This window comes from Rhinichthys klamathensis, unplaced genomic scaffold (assembly GCF_029890125.1).
Source record: "Rhinichthys klamathensis goyatoka isolate OS25496 unplaced genomic scaffold, OSU_Roscu_1.1 h1tg000781l_1, whole genome shotgun sequence".
In the NCBI taxonomy this organism is placed as follows: Eukaryota; Metazoa; Chordata; class Actinopteri; order Cypriniformes; family Leuciscidae; genus Rhinichthys; species Rhinichthys klamathensis.
The window spans coordinates 266,480-282,489 of NW_026607178.1; the positions used below are offsets into that span (position 1 = coordinate 266,480).

A 16,010-nucleotide genomic window follows, 5' to 3' on the forward strand; every position below is an offset into this window, starting at 1 on the left:
AGGGTCTACATGAAAAATAGCAATTAGTTGATGTGAGAAAAGGAATTTTTCTGAGCTCACAACACAAATCTGTCACCATTGAGGCCTTGAGCAAGGCACATACTTTAAGCAGAGTATTGGAACTCATTTTTGATTGAAAAGTTCTTGGTAAACAACAAGTAACCAATAATCACATAAGAACGTTAGAACAGCTTGTAACAGCTGTAATTAAAAAGAAAAATTGTATGAAAACATGCACCCTAGAGAATGATAATTGCATGATTATATAACAACAGGTGAAAATGAATGAATCTCCTTTTATTGATGGTCATTTCCACGTGCTCAGCAGAGACACAATAGATTTGTCTTGGCCTGGTTTCCTGAAAATTTAAACTGGTTCATTTTCTGAACTATGTGAGCTTTACATATACCCCTTTTCCACCAAAGCATTTTGAGAGCCGGTTCGGAGCCAGTGCCTACTCGCGAACCAGTTCTTTGTGTTTCGACAGCCAAAGAACCGGTTCTCGGCCAGGAAAATTGGTTCAAAGCGGTACCAACTCTTTGCTGGACAAGAACCGCTCTTTTACGACGTCATGCTTACGTCGGGGGCTGGGGACGGGGTTATTGTGACCAACAACACGACGGGAATAGGAAAGCTAAGATGTATGGCGATGTACAGTGACGTAACAACGTCGTTCGCTGGGCTCTCTAGTCAGTGGAAAAACAAACAGGTTCTGAGAAGGTTCGCAAGTTGAACCAACTTTGAACCATGCAGCCAACGCTATCTCACGACCAATTCGTACGAATTCGTACGAGTGATTAAAAGGTGGCTAATTCGTACTAATTAATACGACCTCACTCGTACGAATTCGTACGATTTGTCTAAACCCACGTGATGGGTAGGTTTAGGGGCGGGGTCAGGGGTAGGTCATTCGTACGAATTCATACGAATTTGGTAACTCGTAAAATATGTACGAATTAGCAAAAATCGTACGAATTTGTACGAGTAAGGTCGTATGAATTAGTACGAATTAGCCACCTCGTAAAATTCTTACGAATTGCCGTGAGATCGGGCTGAACCAGCACCAGTTCCGAACCCGTTCTTTTTTGGTGGAAACGAGGTTTAAGTCGGGCACGTAATCTGGATAATTTAATTTGGATAAAAAAGTGCTGGCTTAATAGTAACTGCATATTAGAACATTGTGTGTTGCTGTAATTTAGCGCAAATATTTCTGCTTTGTGTTTCTGGGTGGAGTTGTTGAAAGTTCGGTTCCACATCCTTAAGGTAGATAGATTTGCACAACATACTAATATGCAGCCTGTTCTTATGCGGCAGTTTATGAGAACATGATGTCTGGTGAAGTAGGTAAGCAATTAAACACAAAACACTTTTGTTAAACTATCATGTTGGTATTAAAGTGTTCAGCAATCAGCCCATTTAAAAGTATATACTTTTAGTATATGCTACTAGTATATACTATGAATAATTACAAATTAAACAAACAGTACTGCAGCGCTTCACAATGTTAATAGTTAAAGCAGCACTAAGTAGGAATTCCGTTTTTGTCAAACAGCGACCCCTAGAGTCGCTGTGGAGTACTTGTACTGTCGTGAATAGCACTCACGCAGAGATGGCTCGCACTCACGGCCGGATCCCCTCCCCCTTTACACCAGTACCTGTTTAGTAGGATGGACGCTGTAACGAGTGGAAATAAGGTATGGCCCCTTTAAGAGCTGCGGGCGCCCAACACCACATGTATACGGCGCCGGGTTATTTCTGTTTGATGCTCATTTTATCAGAATTTTATCAGATCTGTTTTTTGCCGTAAAGCAATTCGTTACCTCGCGAGACCTGCTATCACACGCTACTTCCTAACACTGAGGCCGGAGGCTCGCCGGCCCAAAGTTGCAAGGGTGGTTTTGCGGCTCACAGGCACCAGGGGGGTGCGAGACGACCACCATTCAACACGAAATCAGTAATATAAACATTACAATGAGTCCAAAGCTGTTCGGTTAAGGTAAAAAAGTTACTTAGTTCACCTTTAAGTTTGACAATATGTGAAACTATTAGAGGTTACTTCGTTTTAAAAGTGCAGTTCTGTTCATTTTATCAGTGGAATGGAAGAGCTAGACAGAAGATATAGTGCGAATTTATGTAACAATTGTAGCAGATGCATCTCATTCAGTGCCAAACTCATGCAAAAGCCTTTCTAAGAGATAGAGAGCAGCTGCCTCTCAGACATGTGCTTTCTCTGAGGAATAGGATTTTCCATCAAACAAACATTCTCTCAAAGGGGCCCTCTTTTAGGAAAGAATACCTCTTCAAAATTAGGGAAAAAACTCTGAGGCTATGTTGGCCCAATAAACTGATTAAGGCAGAGACCGAAGTTTGGAGTTGTTGTTACTATTTGAATGCCATGCCAAAATAATGTTTCTTGCAATTCCAAGCCGCACATCAGGGCCACAGTGTTAGTGTTAGTAGACCATCAGGTTTCTTTGGCAGTGATGGGTTTTTAGAGGCACTTTTAGCAGTCATGATTTTAATTTTTATTTAAATGATACAGTTGAGACAAAATAGCCTGTTGATTGCTGAAGGTCTGTAAGGAGTTTAGGTCCAATGTTTCTAACCTTTAAATATCCATATTGCCACAAACAGTTGTCTTAAGGATCTGTCTGTGAGAACTATTCTTCTAGGCTTTGTGGAGTGGAGAGGTGTCTGAAACTGTCCAGCTAACCGCTGGGGAACCTCAGGGTTCGGTGCTTAGCCCTCTCCTTTTCTCGTTCTGTAACATCTTTGTGCCCTGTTATAAAGTCTCATGACTTTTCCTATTACTGCTGTGCAGATGATACACAGTCATTCCATTCCAACAACTCAGCATATATCTCAATGACTTTATGACATTTTGTACTGGATGAAGGAACACCACCTCTATCTCAACCTTACTGATGTCAACAACACTACAGCTAGCCAGGAATCTTGTTATCGTATTTAACATCCAGCTGAACTTTACAAACCGCATCTTAGCATGCATATCCATGCTTCATAATATTAGGAAAATTAGAGCCTTCTTATCACATTATGCTGGTCCATGCACTTTTGTATATCCATTCATATTAAATTGAAATATCTGTTGGTTTATGTTTTGCACTTACCCTTCCGGTCTAGCTTTAATTAAATACATTCATCCAAAATGATGATTTTGCAATGTTTAGGCATTTTTATTTTCAGACATTTCATTGATAAGTTACAAAACAAAAAGAAAGCAGCATCTGGAAAACATTGCATAATTTGTATCTATTTTATACAATAAAAATGTACAAAAATAAATAGCTTTACAATGAAGAAGTAACAAAGTACAGTCCTTCACTGAAGGGATATGTTTTGCTGCATTTTAATATGACTAATATGTGAAATGTACACAACTGGACATTCATATACAATCATTTTAAAGGAGCATTACCTATTTGTCAGTTTAGTTTTATGCTGTACTGGTTTTTTTTTTCTCAATAACGTTCAACTACACAGCTCTTTCAAAATCTCAGCAGACATCTACTCATGAAGCATGAACACACTGGAAGGTCTGATGTTTTCAAACCTCCATGTTTTCATTCACATAGCAATTCACAACAATTTGCTATGTGCACTTTTGAAATTAAACAGTGTTTAATACAAAGAACAGCTATAGTAAATGGTAAATTACATAACCTTTGTATAACCCTCTGGACACAAACATTGTTTGTTGAGGAATTTTCAAAAGTAAAATTTAAACTAGATCTAACACTTAATTGTAATTATTAATGTTCAAGGAAATAAATTAGACTCAACCACTGTGTAACTCTGATACAGTTTTCAATATACAAGAAAATAGGACTAATATATATGATCATGCTTTAATCAAGTGTTCTTGCTACACTGCATCTCTGAAAGTGAAAATAACCTCTGATAAATGCAAGCCATAAAAAAAGTAAAAGTCAATAATTATTGACCCAATCACAAAGTAAATCAAAAAAGAATTATAGCACCTTCATAGTGGCTTAGCGAGCACATACAAAATACAAATACATTTTAACTAAATGATTTCTGCCCTTATTTTAAAAAGTCAGCCTGAGATAAATGTAAAAGTCTTGGCTGATTGGTGTGTTTTCTATTTTTCAGAATCATTAAATATGACATTTTGAAACCTAATCTATATGTAATTGGGAGACACAAGTTAGGAAAACAGCATTGCTTGCTGAGGTAGATATCTATTGGATAAAACTTCAATAGTGGTTATTAATATACATGTATATTAGGAAAATCAGTCCGTGCAATATTCATGAACAAGCTCACTCCACACAGCTCAACCATTTCTCCACCTAAAGCTGAATATTTCCTGCTCCAACCTGAAGCACGGTCAAATGATAATCTGTATATTGTTTCACAGGAACGTCTTATCACCTCTGAATAATTTGAAAGCCTGCATGATGTCCTCAACACTCTTGGTAGAAACACTTTTCCGATACTGGCTGAGGCATCTTGGCAGTGTCACAATTCTCCGGTTCCACAATCTTCCCAGTGTAATCAATGCAGAGCATCTTACGCTGGTGTTCACCATGGCCACAAGTTTGTGAGCATGAAGACCAAGGTCCTGTTTGCCACATGGGACATGGCAGGTCTGCGCAGGGCCTGATATCAGAAAGTCTGAGATCTTTATTGCAGTGGTTTGAATAGAAGCCAGCATTGTCTTTACATTCCACATTTCTCCTGGACCATCCTGAACCACACGTTTTGGAGCATTCAGACCACTCGCCCGAGACCCACTGAGGTACCCCAAAGGGATGGATCAGTTTGCCAGCCATCTTTTTGTCTTTAGGTTTGCTGAAAGACATGGTTTTAGGAATGTAGAAGGTGTATTTGACCTTCGGTGGGATGGATTCCCCAGCGGTGGACAGCAGCAGGATTGTGATTGGTTCCTGTAGCTGGCGGAAGCTCTGAAGTCTCTCCAATGTGGTGGACGAGCCACTGTACTTCAGCACAGCCCCAAGCACTGGAATATACTGCTCCACTGTGGAGACCGAGAAGTTGCCATTCAAGATATAATCGCCATTTTCTCTTCGTACAGCCAAGTAATATCCATCGTGTGGTATACTTCCATGGCTCTGCTGTTTGATGTTAATGTTAGTGGCTCCACTTGGAATAGTCACAATGTCCCTATATCCATGGCTAAAAAAGAAACAGGTGAGATTTCGATTACTGTGGCCAAAATGAACCAACATTTTCATTAAAAATAGCAGTGAGATATTCTTACATGACTTTATTGAATGAGCCAGATATCATCCTGCAGCTCTGACCGTTCCCTCCGCACACGCCGCATTTGTCGAGCTTCTTATTAGAATCGATTTCCAGGTCACAACCAGCTTTGATACATTGGCCTTGCACACAGAAGGATGTGGTATCTGGACCGCATAGGGTTCCATCAATTACCTAAGATTGAGACCATGTAAAAAATTATAATCATTTTAACAGTAAAATATTAAAAATGCTACGGTAAAAACCTGTTAATTGGTTAGCGGTAAGTTCCCTTAGTCTACATGTTGAAATACATGTTAATCTAATGGGACATTTCATGTCATTTTACAGTTAAAGGGATAGTTCACTTTGAAATTAATTTTTGATATGTTTTAGCTTACCTCAAGGGCATCCAAGATGTAGGTGTCTTTGTTTCCGCAGTAGTTTCAATTTTGATATTTTTAGGTCAAACCGTTCTTGTCTGTCAGTCATATAATGCAGGTCTATGGTCACCACCTCAAAGAGCATGCACAGAGAAGTCCGAATTAAACACGATTTAATGACTCGTAAATGTAAGTACACATTGATGGCCAAAGACACGAAACGAGCGGTTTGTGTGAGAAAACGAACAGTGTTTATATCATTTTTACCCCACACAGCCACGTCCAAGTGATCTGAGGCCGCGGGCGCTTCGGTCTGTGCGTTACAAGAGGTAAAAACGATGTTTGTTTTCTCACACAAACCGCTCGTTTCGTGTCTTAGGCCATCAATGTGTACTTACATTTACGAGTCATTAAATCATGTTTAATTCAGACTTCTCTGTGCATGCTCTTTGAGGTGGTGACCATAGACCTGCATTATATGACTGACAGACAAGAACGGTTTGACCTAAAAATATCAAAATTGAAACTACTGCGGAAACAAAGACACCTACATCTTGGATGCCCTTGAGGTAAGCTAAAACATATCAAAAATTTATTTCAAAGTGAACTATCCCTTTAAATACAGTATTTAACTGTAAAATTACATCAACAGTTTTTGGAAGTGAAAAAGAATTTCATAATTTACAGTGAAAAACCAAACTTACATTCCCAGAATTCTGTGTAACTGCTTACATTTGATTTTTTGTTTTAAGGAAATAACAACATTTATTAGTTGTGTAGCCTCCATTAGGGTTTATATTTTACATATTTTGTTGTTAAATTAATGTTTATTGGATTATTTTAGTGTCATGTTACTATGAAGGTGTTTTGTATTTGTGTGTAAAATTATTATTTTTCACAGTAAATTTTCTTCCTGTAGCTTAAACAGTAAAGCACTAACAACGCCAAGGTCATGGGTTTGTTTCGCAGGGAAAGCAAGAACTGCATCTGCCAAAAGTCTAAATGTAAATTTAAGTGTGCTCACACTATAGATTTGAAGAAAAAAAAGTGCAACTTACTTTAGGTGCAAATACTCTGAATTCACTGCTGCCTCGTGCTCTGCAAAAGAGTTTGCATCTATCCCGTAGCGACACTCCAGCGTATTTTGGTATCCACTGCTTCACATTTCCATGCACGTCGAAGTGATAGGGATTGTTGTACTTCTCACATTGTTCCTCTCTGAAACTTTTCCCTGCAATAGTAAAGAATAGAATAGTTACCTAGTATAATAACACAACATGAAATGACTGACACTGAAGAGAAGAACCCACCTCGGTTATTCTCACAGGCCTGTTTGTTGCAGGACTGGTAATTCACTCTCTGGCCCACACAGTATTTTCCACCGTTTTGAGGAGATGGCCGGCTGCACTCTCGGTAGGAGAACATCACTCCGCCTCCGCATGATCTGGAACATGGTTGCCATGGTCCCCACTCGCCCCAGCCTCCATCCACAACTGGCTGAACCAGAAGAACCACACAACCAAATGAATGTCAGACTACTGTGTGTGATTTTAGTCGCACTAGTGTCACCCAACCAAACAGCAAAAATAATAACCACTGACACATATAAGTGTCCATGATAAAGAAAAGAACAAAAAACATTTTAAAAATCAAACATTTCCTTTCAACTTGAATACATGTGAGTGTATACATCTTTATCAAGATTTTCAAAAAAACGTTTTTGTCATTCTACTCACTAATATAGTTCTTTTCACAGGTTTTACTTTTGCATTCATTTTTAGACATAATATATTTTAATGGCAAAAGTATTCTTTATCACAAATGATTAATTCATAAAAAAAAATATATCAGGGCAGTTGAATGAATTCCTGAATGAATTTTAATTCAGAAATGACAAAATAAGCTCATTATAAAAGAGGTGTAGAAAAGTCATTGTATGTATGAATTGCTTTTAATGTACACTGCCATTCAAAAGTTTGGGGTCAGAATAAATGTTTAATACTTTATATATTACAATTCAGCAAAGAGACATTCAATTAAAAGTTCCTATAACATTTTTATTTGTAATGTTACAAAAGCAACATGAATTCATGACTTTGCATAAACATACACGCCACTTTCAAGTCAAGTGGCGTGTTATCTATACGCATTTTGAGCAATCCGCGTGTATGTCCACGCCGAAACGAACCGTCATCTTTTGCGTGTATGTCTACGCCGTTAAACTTCCGAGTGATTCCGCGTGCATGTGTACGCCTTTAAATGTCCGAGCGAAACGAAGCAAAATTCATATCTACATCTGTGGAGCAATATTTTTTTTCCTAGGATGGTAGGGGAAGACTCATAAATTGTATTAACCCCAGTGACGGGTAGGTTTAGGGACGGGGTTGGGGTAGGTAATATATTTATTTATACAGTAATGTAACGTTAAGTCAACGGCGTTGATAAATACGCTGAAAAGCGATTAAGCGTGTTGATAGCACGCCAAAAATGGAAATACGAATTGGCGTGTCATACATACGCCATTTCATGAGATCAGTCTGTACAAAAGATTCAAATAAATGCTGTTCTTTTTAAAAACTTTCTACTCATCAAAGAATCCTAAAAAAAATGTTGGTTTCCACAAAAATCTTTAGCATCACAACTGTTTTTGACATTGATAATAATAAGAAATGTTTAATGAGCAGAAAATCAGCATATTAGAATGATTTCTGAAGGATTCTGTTTGACCCTTTTATTTTAACTTTCTTTATAATCTTCTGTGTTCCTAGTACTTATAAAATGATTAAATGAAAGGCTAAAAATACTATTTATGTTACTCAAGAGTATCTTCAAATACCTTAGGCTTCATGACTTCGTCTGAGGACATGCATACACTGTTCAGGCAGGTCCTGTTGGGGCCACAGCTTGTGCCGTCCGCCCAGGGAAGACTCCCGTTCCTGGTTGTGCACACAGACTGCCCTTCTTGCTGGCACCAGAGCTGTCTGCACACCTCACTGGCTGAAGTGTTGGGACAATGTGAAAACTCCTCTCCAAATATCTGTTGGCACTGGCGGTCCAGGCTGTAAGTTATGCCTGGCAGCTCAGTGGGTAAGGCCACTATCGTCTCAGGGGTGTCCAGCAAACAGTCTCCTGTTATTATCCAGAGGAAGAGTTAGAGGGTAGTAAATCATGAAATCAAAGGATTGTGAAACAGTAGGAACATTGGGCTCCTGGAGCTGACATTTAGGGAGACTTGCAGGAATGCACATCTGGGGGAGTGAGCCGCGAGGAGGAACACGAGTGAGCAGAAATGCACGTGGGGAACATGGGCCACTGCCCACTTCAACTGATACAGCAGTTAAAAAGGAAACGTGTGAGACCAATACTAAAGAGACGTGGACCGGTGGAAAGAAAACATTAGTAACATTCCCTTTTTATGAGTTGGTGTGAAGTGACAGGAATGCAGTCTCTCTGACTCAACGAAAAGAACTCGAAATTATGAATCTACATAAATACAAGCAAAAGGTGACGTAAAAGTGTTTTACTATAAACGAGGGGAACCCCTGACGCTCAATGTATAAGTTAAGCTGACTTTTTAAAGGCATTCATAAGAATATTTTTCCTGTGCTGTTGCAAATTCTTCCATTTTTTGAAGCTGGTGCACTGACAAATAAATTTTCAAAAAATGTAATGTGGTGTAAGTGTAGACATCTTAATCATTATTTTCAAAAGGTTTTTAAATGTACTTTTCAAGACAAATAGTATTTTTTATATTATTTTCATGAATATTACATTTTTGGAGAGTGGCACCACATGACATAATACTAACCTTGCTTTGTCATAAAAATAATAAAACAATATTATTGTATAATAATCAAATAATAATATAAAAAAAATGTATATACCCTGACACACAACCATGAGGGTCTGCATTAATATAATATAAAACAATAAATGCTATGGAAGAGATGACCCCATCTTCATGTTATAATTTCCTGTTTTATAGTTTGTTAAATATTAATTTAGCAAATAAATAATAAATATTATATACACACACACATTTAACTAAAAAGTTTTTAATAAATAATAATAAAAGATTATGGCAAATTAATTACTTATTTTCATTAATTTCATTCTTTTTTCTTCATTATAATATCAGGATAGTTGTATTACTCTGACATTTTTGACTTTATGACCCAAGAAATATCTAAATTAATGAATTAAAAACATGTTAAAAACAATAAATGTTTTCAAGTATATATGATATACTTTGCTGTATATGCTGTATATACATATACCATGTATATACATGATATACGCTGTATATATGAAATGCATTTTTCATGTATATTTGAATAAATGAATTGATGACAAAAAGAAAAAAAGTGTCACGTCATTGACCCAGTTCACATTTTGTGCACATACCATGTCCATTGTCGAAAAACTCTGTGACGTACAAAGCACTGCAGGAAGACCAAGGCGAGGTCTTACTGAACTGAGTGAATACAGGGGCCATGATATGGTGCTCGCCTAGATGTCCAAAAAGCTGCTCACAGTTCTTAGCGTCATCGTGCGGCATACTCAAAACATGGCCTGAAAGAAGAACAAAATCGCATTATGGAAGGTCCAATCAATTTAACAATCGCTTCGTGTTTACCAGAGGACATCCACACCTAGCTCATGGGCAGTCGTGTAAGCAGCCTGAAGGCCATTGTCTTCAATAACAGAACAGCTCCTTTTGGTGTCACACATGGTTCCAACATCAGCTACACCCAATGTGTCACAACTCTGATGTCCACAGATGTCCTGAAAGGCAGTTTAGGATAAAAATAAATGTAATTATTATTTCTGTTCCAGGTCTCTGCTTAATAGTAAGAGCGAAAAACATATTTGCCAGTGTTTCCATCATAAAACCAAGCAAATAAATAGTTTTGGCAGACTGCAGACCTATGAAGTGAGAAAATGTAACTATGTGGCGTCTAAAAATGTATCTCAAAAACATGACTGGAGACTTTTCCATCCTTTGCTTAGAGATCCGAGATGGAGACAAATGTTTCCAAAGCAGAAGACCACAAAACACACATGATTCAAGGCACATCTGGCCTTGGCACAGTCTGAGAGCCGGTCTCACATGTGTTCACCTTTCAGGGAAGCTAGTCGGTCTGCTCCTATTTTCAGCCTCGTTTTCGGTTTCAATATGCCATAACGTCTGCTCTAGTAATGAGCAATGCACCATACACTTTTTGACACACTTTTCAAGACACTCTTTGACAGGGCAAGCTCATACTTAAAGGGTTAGTTCACCCCAAAATTAAAAAAATTCCATCATTATTTAGTCACCTTCATGTCGTTCCAAACCGGTAAGATTTTCGTTCATCTTCAGAACAAATTAAGATCTTTTTGAAGAAATCTGAGATCTTTCTGTCCCTCCATTGACAGCTATTCACATATAAACATTGATCACCAAACATAAACAGAAGCTCAACCGAACCTGCTTAACGAGAACAAATCTCATTGGTTCTTGCTGAAGCTCAAACGTGCTGCGTAACACGAGAATGAACCTCATTGGTTCTCACACTTCAAGTGAACATGCTTGAGCTTCTGTTTACCACAACTGCTGTGTGAGTTGATAAATGTTTATATCTGAATAAAAGCCTAAAGTAAATCTGTTCATCATATAAAGTGATCGTGTCTCCTCAGAAAATTTGGACTTAACCACTCAATTCACATGGATTAGTTTTACGATCTCTTTATTAACGTTTTGAAGCATCATAGTGGTAGTTGCGTGGAGTTGCAATGGAGGGACAGAAATCTGATGATGAAGATGAATGAAAGTCTTACAGGTTTGGGACGACATGAGGGTGAGTAATTAATGATGGAACTTTCATTTTTGGGTGAACTAACCCTTCGAATCATTATGTTTATTTTAATTATGATTATTTTAATAATCTTTTGTCATGCTGTATAAGTACACTTATTTTGATGTTTTGACTAACATGTTAAAGCACATGTAGGCTAAAGTTATCATTTTAACTGTTGTTGTATGTTGTTCGATATTACATTTAAAGTTAAAATATTTTTAATTGTAATAAATTGCAACATCATTAAAAAAAACATGCTTAAGTGTACTTCTTTTTCACAAGGGAAGGCTATTCTAAATTCAGCTACAGTCAAGAATCTCACTTCATCATTATCCCATAAAATACATAATAAATCACTGCTCACCTCTCTAGTAAAAAGTATGGCTGTATCATAGTGCTCTGGGTGCCTGTGGCTGGGCGGGTTGAAGAGCTGTTGCCAGGCACAGAAGTTACGCAGAGCGACGCCTCCATTGCTGGAGACTGACGGTCCAACCTCTTCGTCCTCCACGATCAGCATCTTCACAAGCACTATGTTGATGGAGTTCTTAATGCTAGGATGTTTGTAAATCTGAGCAGCCATTGACATCAAGGTCAGCATGTAGTGCTAAAGAGAGAAAACCAACAGCTTGCTATTCACCAACTTGTGCAGCACAATGTTAAAGGTGCAGTAAGCGATTTCTGAGAAACACTGTTGAAAGTGGATCTAATCAAGCACCACAACAAATTTGTAGCCAATTAGCAGTAGGGGGCGTGTCCACTCATGATGGGGGAGGAGAGAGAGTGAGCAAAGACTGTAGAAAGAGATTTGTCTGAGAGGTAGGGGTGTAACGGTACATGTATTCGTATTGAACCGTTTCGGCTCGAGGCTTCCGGTTCGGTACGCATACAAACCGAACGATTCCTTGGACCATTTTTCCTGCCGACAAAATTCGCGCTGGCGCGACCACCACAACGTTGCGCAACATCAAATGGCAAGCGTAATGAAAGCGGAACGAAACTGCGCTACTCATTATGTGCTTCACGGATCGTTTATCAGTTCGGACCAGCAACATCTGTGCAGCGCGTCGCGAGCCGATCTCGATCAAGCGACACTGTTACAGCACAGCGCTAAGATCCAGTAAAGAAAACATTTGAATTCGCCACTGAAGTAATAACATCGCTGCGAGATCTAGTGAGAAGCATTCACATTTCTCCGTTATTAACCGTCGATCTCTATTAGATCAAACAGCGCTGACGTGGACACCAGGAGAAACATTGTGCCGTGAATGAACTGGTAATACTTTACGTCCACAGATCAGCAACATTCACCATGGATTTAATATAGTAACACTAACTGTAACCAGTTTGGCTGGAATAGTGAAATGCTTTCAAGTACTTCACACATCTTTTTCCAGCACTTTAAAACTCAAATATTATATAAATAAATATATGAAGAGTTCAGATGCAAAAGCCTCTAAGTGCCATTTGAAATTTTCTTCTAGAATGATCATTTTTATGAAGCTTGTATATTTAAGTTCAGTAATTTCACTCAAATGACAATTAATAGGTAAACTTCATTGCCATTTAAGTGAAATTACTGAACTTAAATATACAAGCTTGATAAAAATGATCATTCTAGAAGAAAATTTCAAATGGCTTTTGCATCTGAACTCTTCATATTTAAATGTTATTTTTAATGTGATGACCAAAACATTATTTGTTCATCCTTCAAAGATGACACCCATTTATAAACCTGAAAGTTTCAAGATGTAGGAAAACTCACACTTATTTAAAAAAAATATTTTTTCTTTTAACAAATAGGAAATTTCTCTGGCATTTCTTACTTTTTGCTGTATCGAAAACGTACCCGAACCGTGACTTTAAAACCGAGGTACGTACCGAACCGTGATTTTTGTGTACCGTTACACCCCTACTGAGAGGCCTTACAAAAGAGAAAAGGTCAGAGGAATATCACTTGAAAAAGAAGGGCTATGATCAGGCAAGAGCTTTAGAACCCATGTTAATAATAGAGAAGGTTTCCAACACTGGAGAGACCGAAGCGGGAAGGCCTGAAAACAGACGTGAGTAACATTGGTTTTGAATGTGTGCTGCTGACGACTATCAACTCTTGCTTTGAATATACTCTTGTGTTCATTTTATGTTCTTCCTTGTCGTTCGTTTGTCATCTACGCTTAATTAAGCTTCGCTTCTGCTATGATAAAGAGAAATTCCACTCTTTCATTGTATGTTCACGCATTTTGGAGGCGGAGCAATGAAGAGAGTGGTGTGTTTGTTTGGGTTGATTTCAAATATCAGCAGTGTTTAACAAAGATTCTCAGAAATCGCTTACTGCACCTTTAAGTGTAAAAGCATGACATCATTGGCAGGACAGTTCAGAACAGCTTGAATGGAATGGCTTTTACTCTGCATATTTTTCCAAGTTATTGTGGACAATAAAATCTCCAGCTTTTTCAGATGCAGTACACTGCAATAGACAATGCATAAAAAAAAAAGGTTAATATTTTGATAATGGAGACAGGATTATTGATTACTTTTAGCAGGCATGTCAAAATGTGTACCTGTACTGATTGCCCATTTACAGTATGTAATACATCATTCAATATTCTTTAAATGGGAATAATTATTAGCCGATAGAGATTATTCTGGAGATTTATTTTATTTCTGTTTACGCTCCACATAAATATGTGGTTTGTTTGTTGGAAAGCCCTGACGTCAACAGCAGAAGCAGCTGGTCTTCCATGGTATTCTTTATGAGGAATCTGCCAATTTGGATCCCAATATCGACATCTGGATTGAAATCTGCCTCATGATCCCGACCCAGACAGTGCATTTTTTCACACTCTAATTTTTTCCAATCATTTGTTTTCGATGACTCAATGAAAGAGAATTTCAGGGGGTGGTGGATCATAAGTGGGTGTGAAGATCAGTACAGTACAGTTCATATGAACCGTGACTAATTCTTGTACAACTGTAGTCTATGGTAGGCTATATACATTTTGAGATGTCCCTCAAGGTACACTAAATAGCTCTTACTGTTAAAGGTTTTATCATTCTTTCGATATAAGAACAAGTATGTGACTCCAAAGGGTGGGGTAGCCTATGATATTAAATAGTATTTGTAAACCTAAGATGGTTTGCAAGATGGACTCCCGGCATAGTCTGTCTTGTCTATTGACTGGTTTTAGCAGGGTTTGGGGCAACTTTAAATTAGCTAGACTGGAAGACCAGCTTTCTGACCTGCAAAACCAGCTTGGCCATGCTGGGAGACCATCTTAAACTATATGAGAACACCTTAAAACAGCTAAGACCAGCCAATTCAAAACTTACGCTTTTTTTTTCAAGATTTAATTAAAGGTCTAAAAAAAACTTAATTGTAGGCCTATGTAAAGACACTTATTAACTGGTGCAAGCTGCAGACCATCCTAGACCAGCAAACTCCAGCTACCAGTCGGGCATCCCATCTGAAAGTGGTCAGACTGCATGTTTTTTGTAAGATGATAGCTGGTCAACCAGAAAATGACCAGCTTGCATCATCTTGCACCAGCTACCATATTCTGACACAGATTTTCCAGCTGTCAAAATGGTTACAACTTGTGAACCCTTACCTTGATCTCATCTCCATAGAAATGTGTCAGGGAAGCGTCACCGACCACCAAAGTCTCAATAAACCTGGGCGTGGAGACAAAGCGCGTGCGCCTAGACGGCATCTGGATCATCGACTTTTGATGATCATCTCTGATATCTAACAGCTGTTTAGAGACCTGCGGGGACTTTGTAAAACGTCTTCTTTTAATGACATGCAGCTGCTCGGTTAACTTTCCATATGTTCCCGAGCCAAAAAGTTTAGGCTCGACTGTATATTCTTTACCATCTGTAATGAATGATCCTAAAATCCCACGACATAAACTGACAGAAACAATAGAGTCCTCATTGGAGTCAACAGCGCCGGTGTAAAAACAACCTTTTAATAAATCTGCTCCAGTCTCTTCAGTTTGATTCAAGGACTTATAAAGATATGTCGGGTTGCCGGTTGACTCAAGTCTTTCTTGTGGTTTGACTTTGATGCGATATACCTTCAGTGCTGGCGATATAAAGGTGCTGTCCGGTGTCAAATTAAGTGTGAAATTCCTGCCGAAAGCCGTGAGTCTGAAGCTGAGTTGTTCTTCACTCCTCTTTGCCACTCGTCCACCGGTCCTTCCAGTCAGCCGTACAGGTATAATCTCCTCAGTCTCAAACGAGTGAGCAGATGTTTCAGCACAGAGGCAAACAATTAATGTAGATATGATTAAACACGACCACATTTTCATAAAATGGCGCTGTTTCAAAAAGAAAACAATAGGCTAAATATAACGAATTGATTACTTAATCGAATTTACTATAGCCTCATGATACACTTTCAGAAACTGAATCATTGGTCTGAAAAATGTTAATATCCTAAACGTTTAAAATTACTATCCAGCACATGCCTTCATTGGCTTAAATCTATTTTGAAACTGAATAATTAATTATTTAATGCAATATCACTAGGTAGGCTACACA

At 38.2% G+C, this 16,010-nt stretch overlaps 1 protein-coding gene across 1 annotated transcript; it reads right to left on the reverse strand.

Annotated features, from left to right (window-relative positions):
- Positions 1–4,282: 4,282 nt before the first annotated feature.
- LOC130077784 (A disintegrin and metalloproteinase with thrombospondin motifs 8) lies at positions 4,283–15,842 on the reverse strand. The gene is made up of 9 exons (XM_056243115.1): positions 15,077–15,842; positions 11,836–12,075; positions 10,284–10,416; positions 10,036–10,203; positions 8,468–8,760; positions 6,942–7,128; positions 6,690–6,862; positions 5,268–5,443; positions 4,283–5,182 (listed from the first exon to the last, which is right to left on the reverse strand). Exons 1-9 carry the CDS (start codon positions 15,776–15,778, stop codon positions 4,450–4,452), a joined length of 2,805 nt encoding a protein of 934 aa, XP_056099090.1. The 5' UTR covers positions 15,779–15,842; the 3' UTR covers positions 4,283–4,449.
- Between the last annotated feature and the right edge of the window lie 168 nt (positions 15,843–16,010).

Coding starts and splice junctions, on each gene's coding strand:
- LOC130077784 (XM_056243115.1), bottom strand. CDS start 15,778: ATGAAAATGTGGTCGTGTTTAATCATATCTACATTAATTGTTTGCCTC. Junction 12,076..15,076: donor TCTATGGAGATGAGATCAAG/GTAAGGGTTCAC, acceptor TTCTCTCTTTAG/CACTACATGCTGACCTTGAT. Junction 7,129..8,467: donor ACGAAGTCATGAAGCCTAAG/GTATTTGAAGAT, acceptor CTTCTGGTTCAG/CCAGTTGTGGATGGAGGCTG.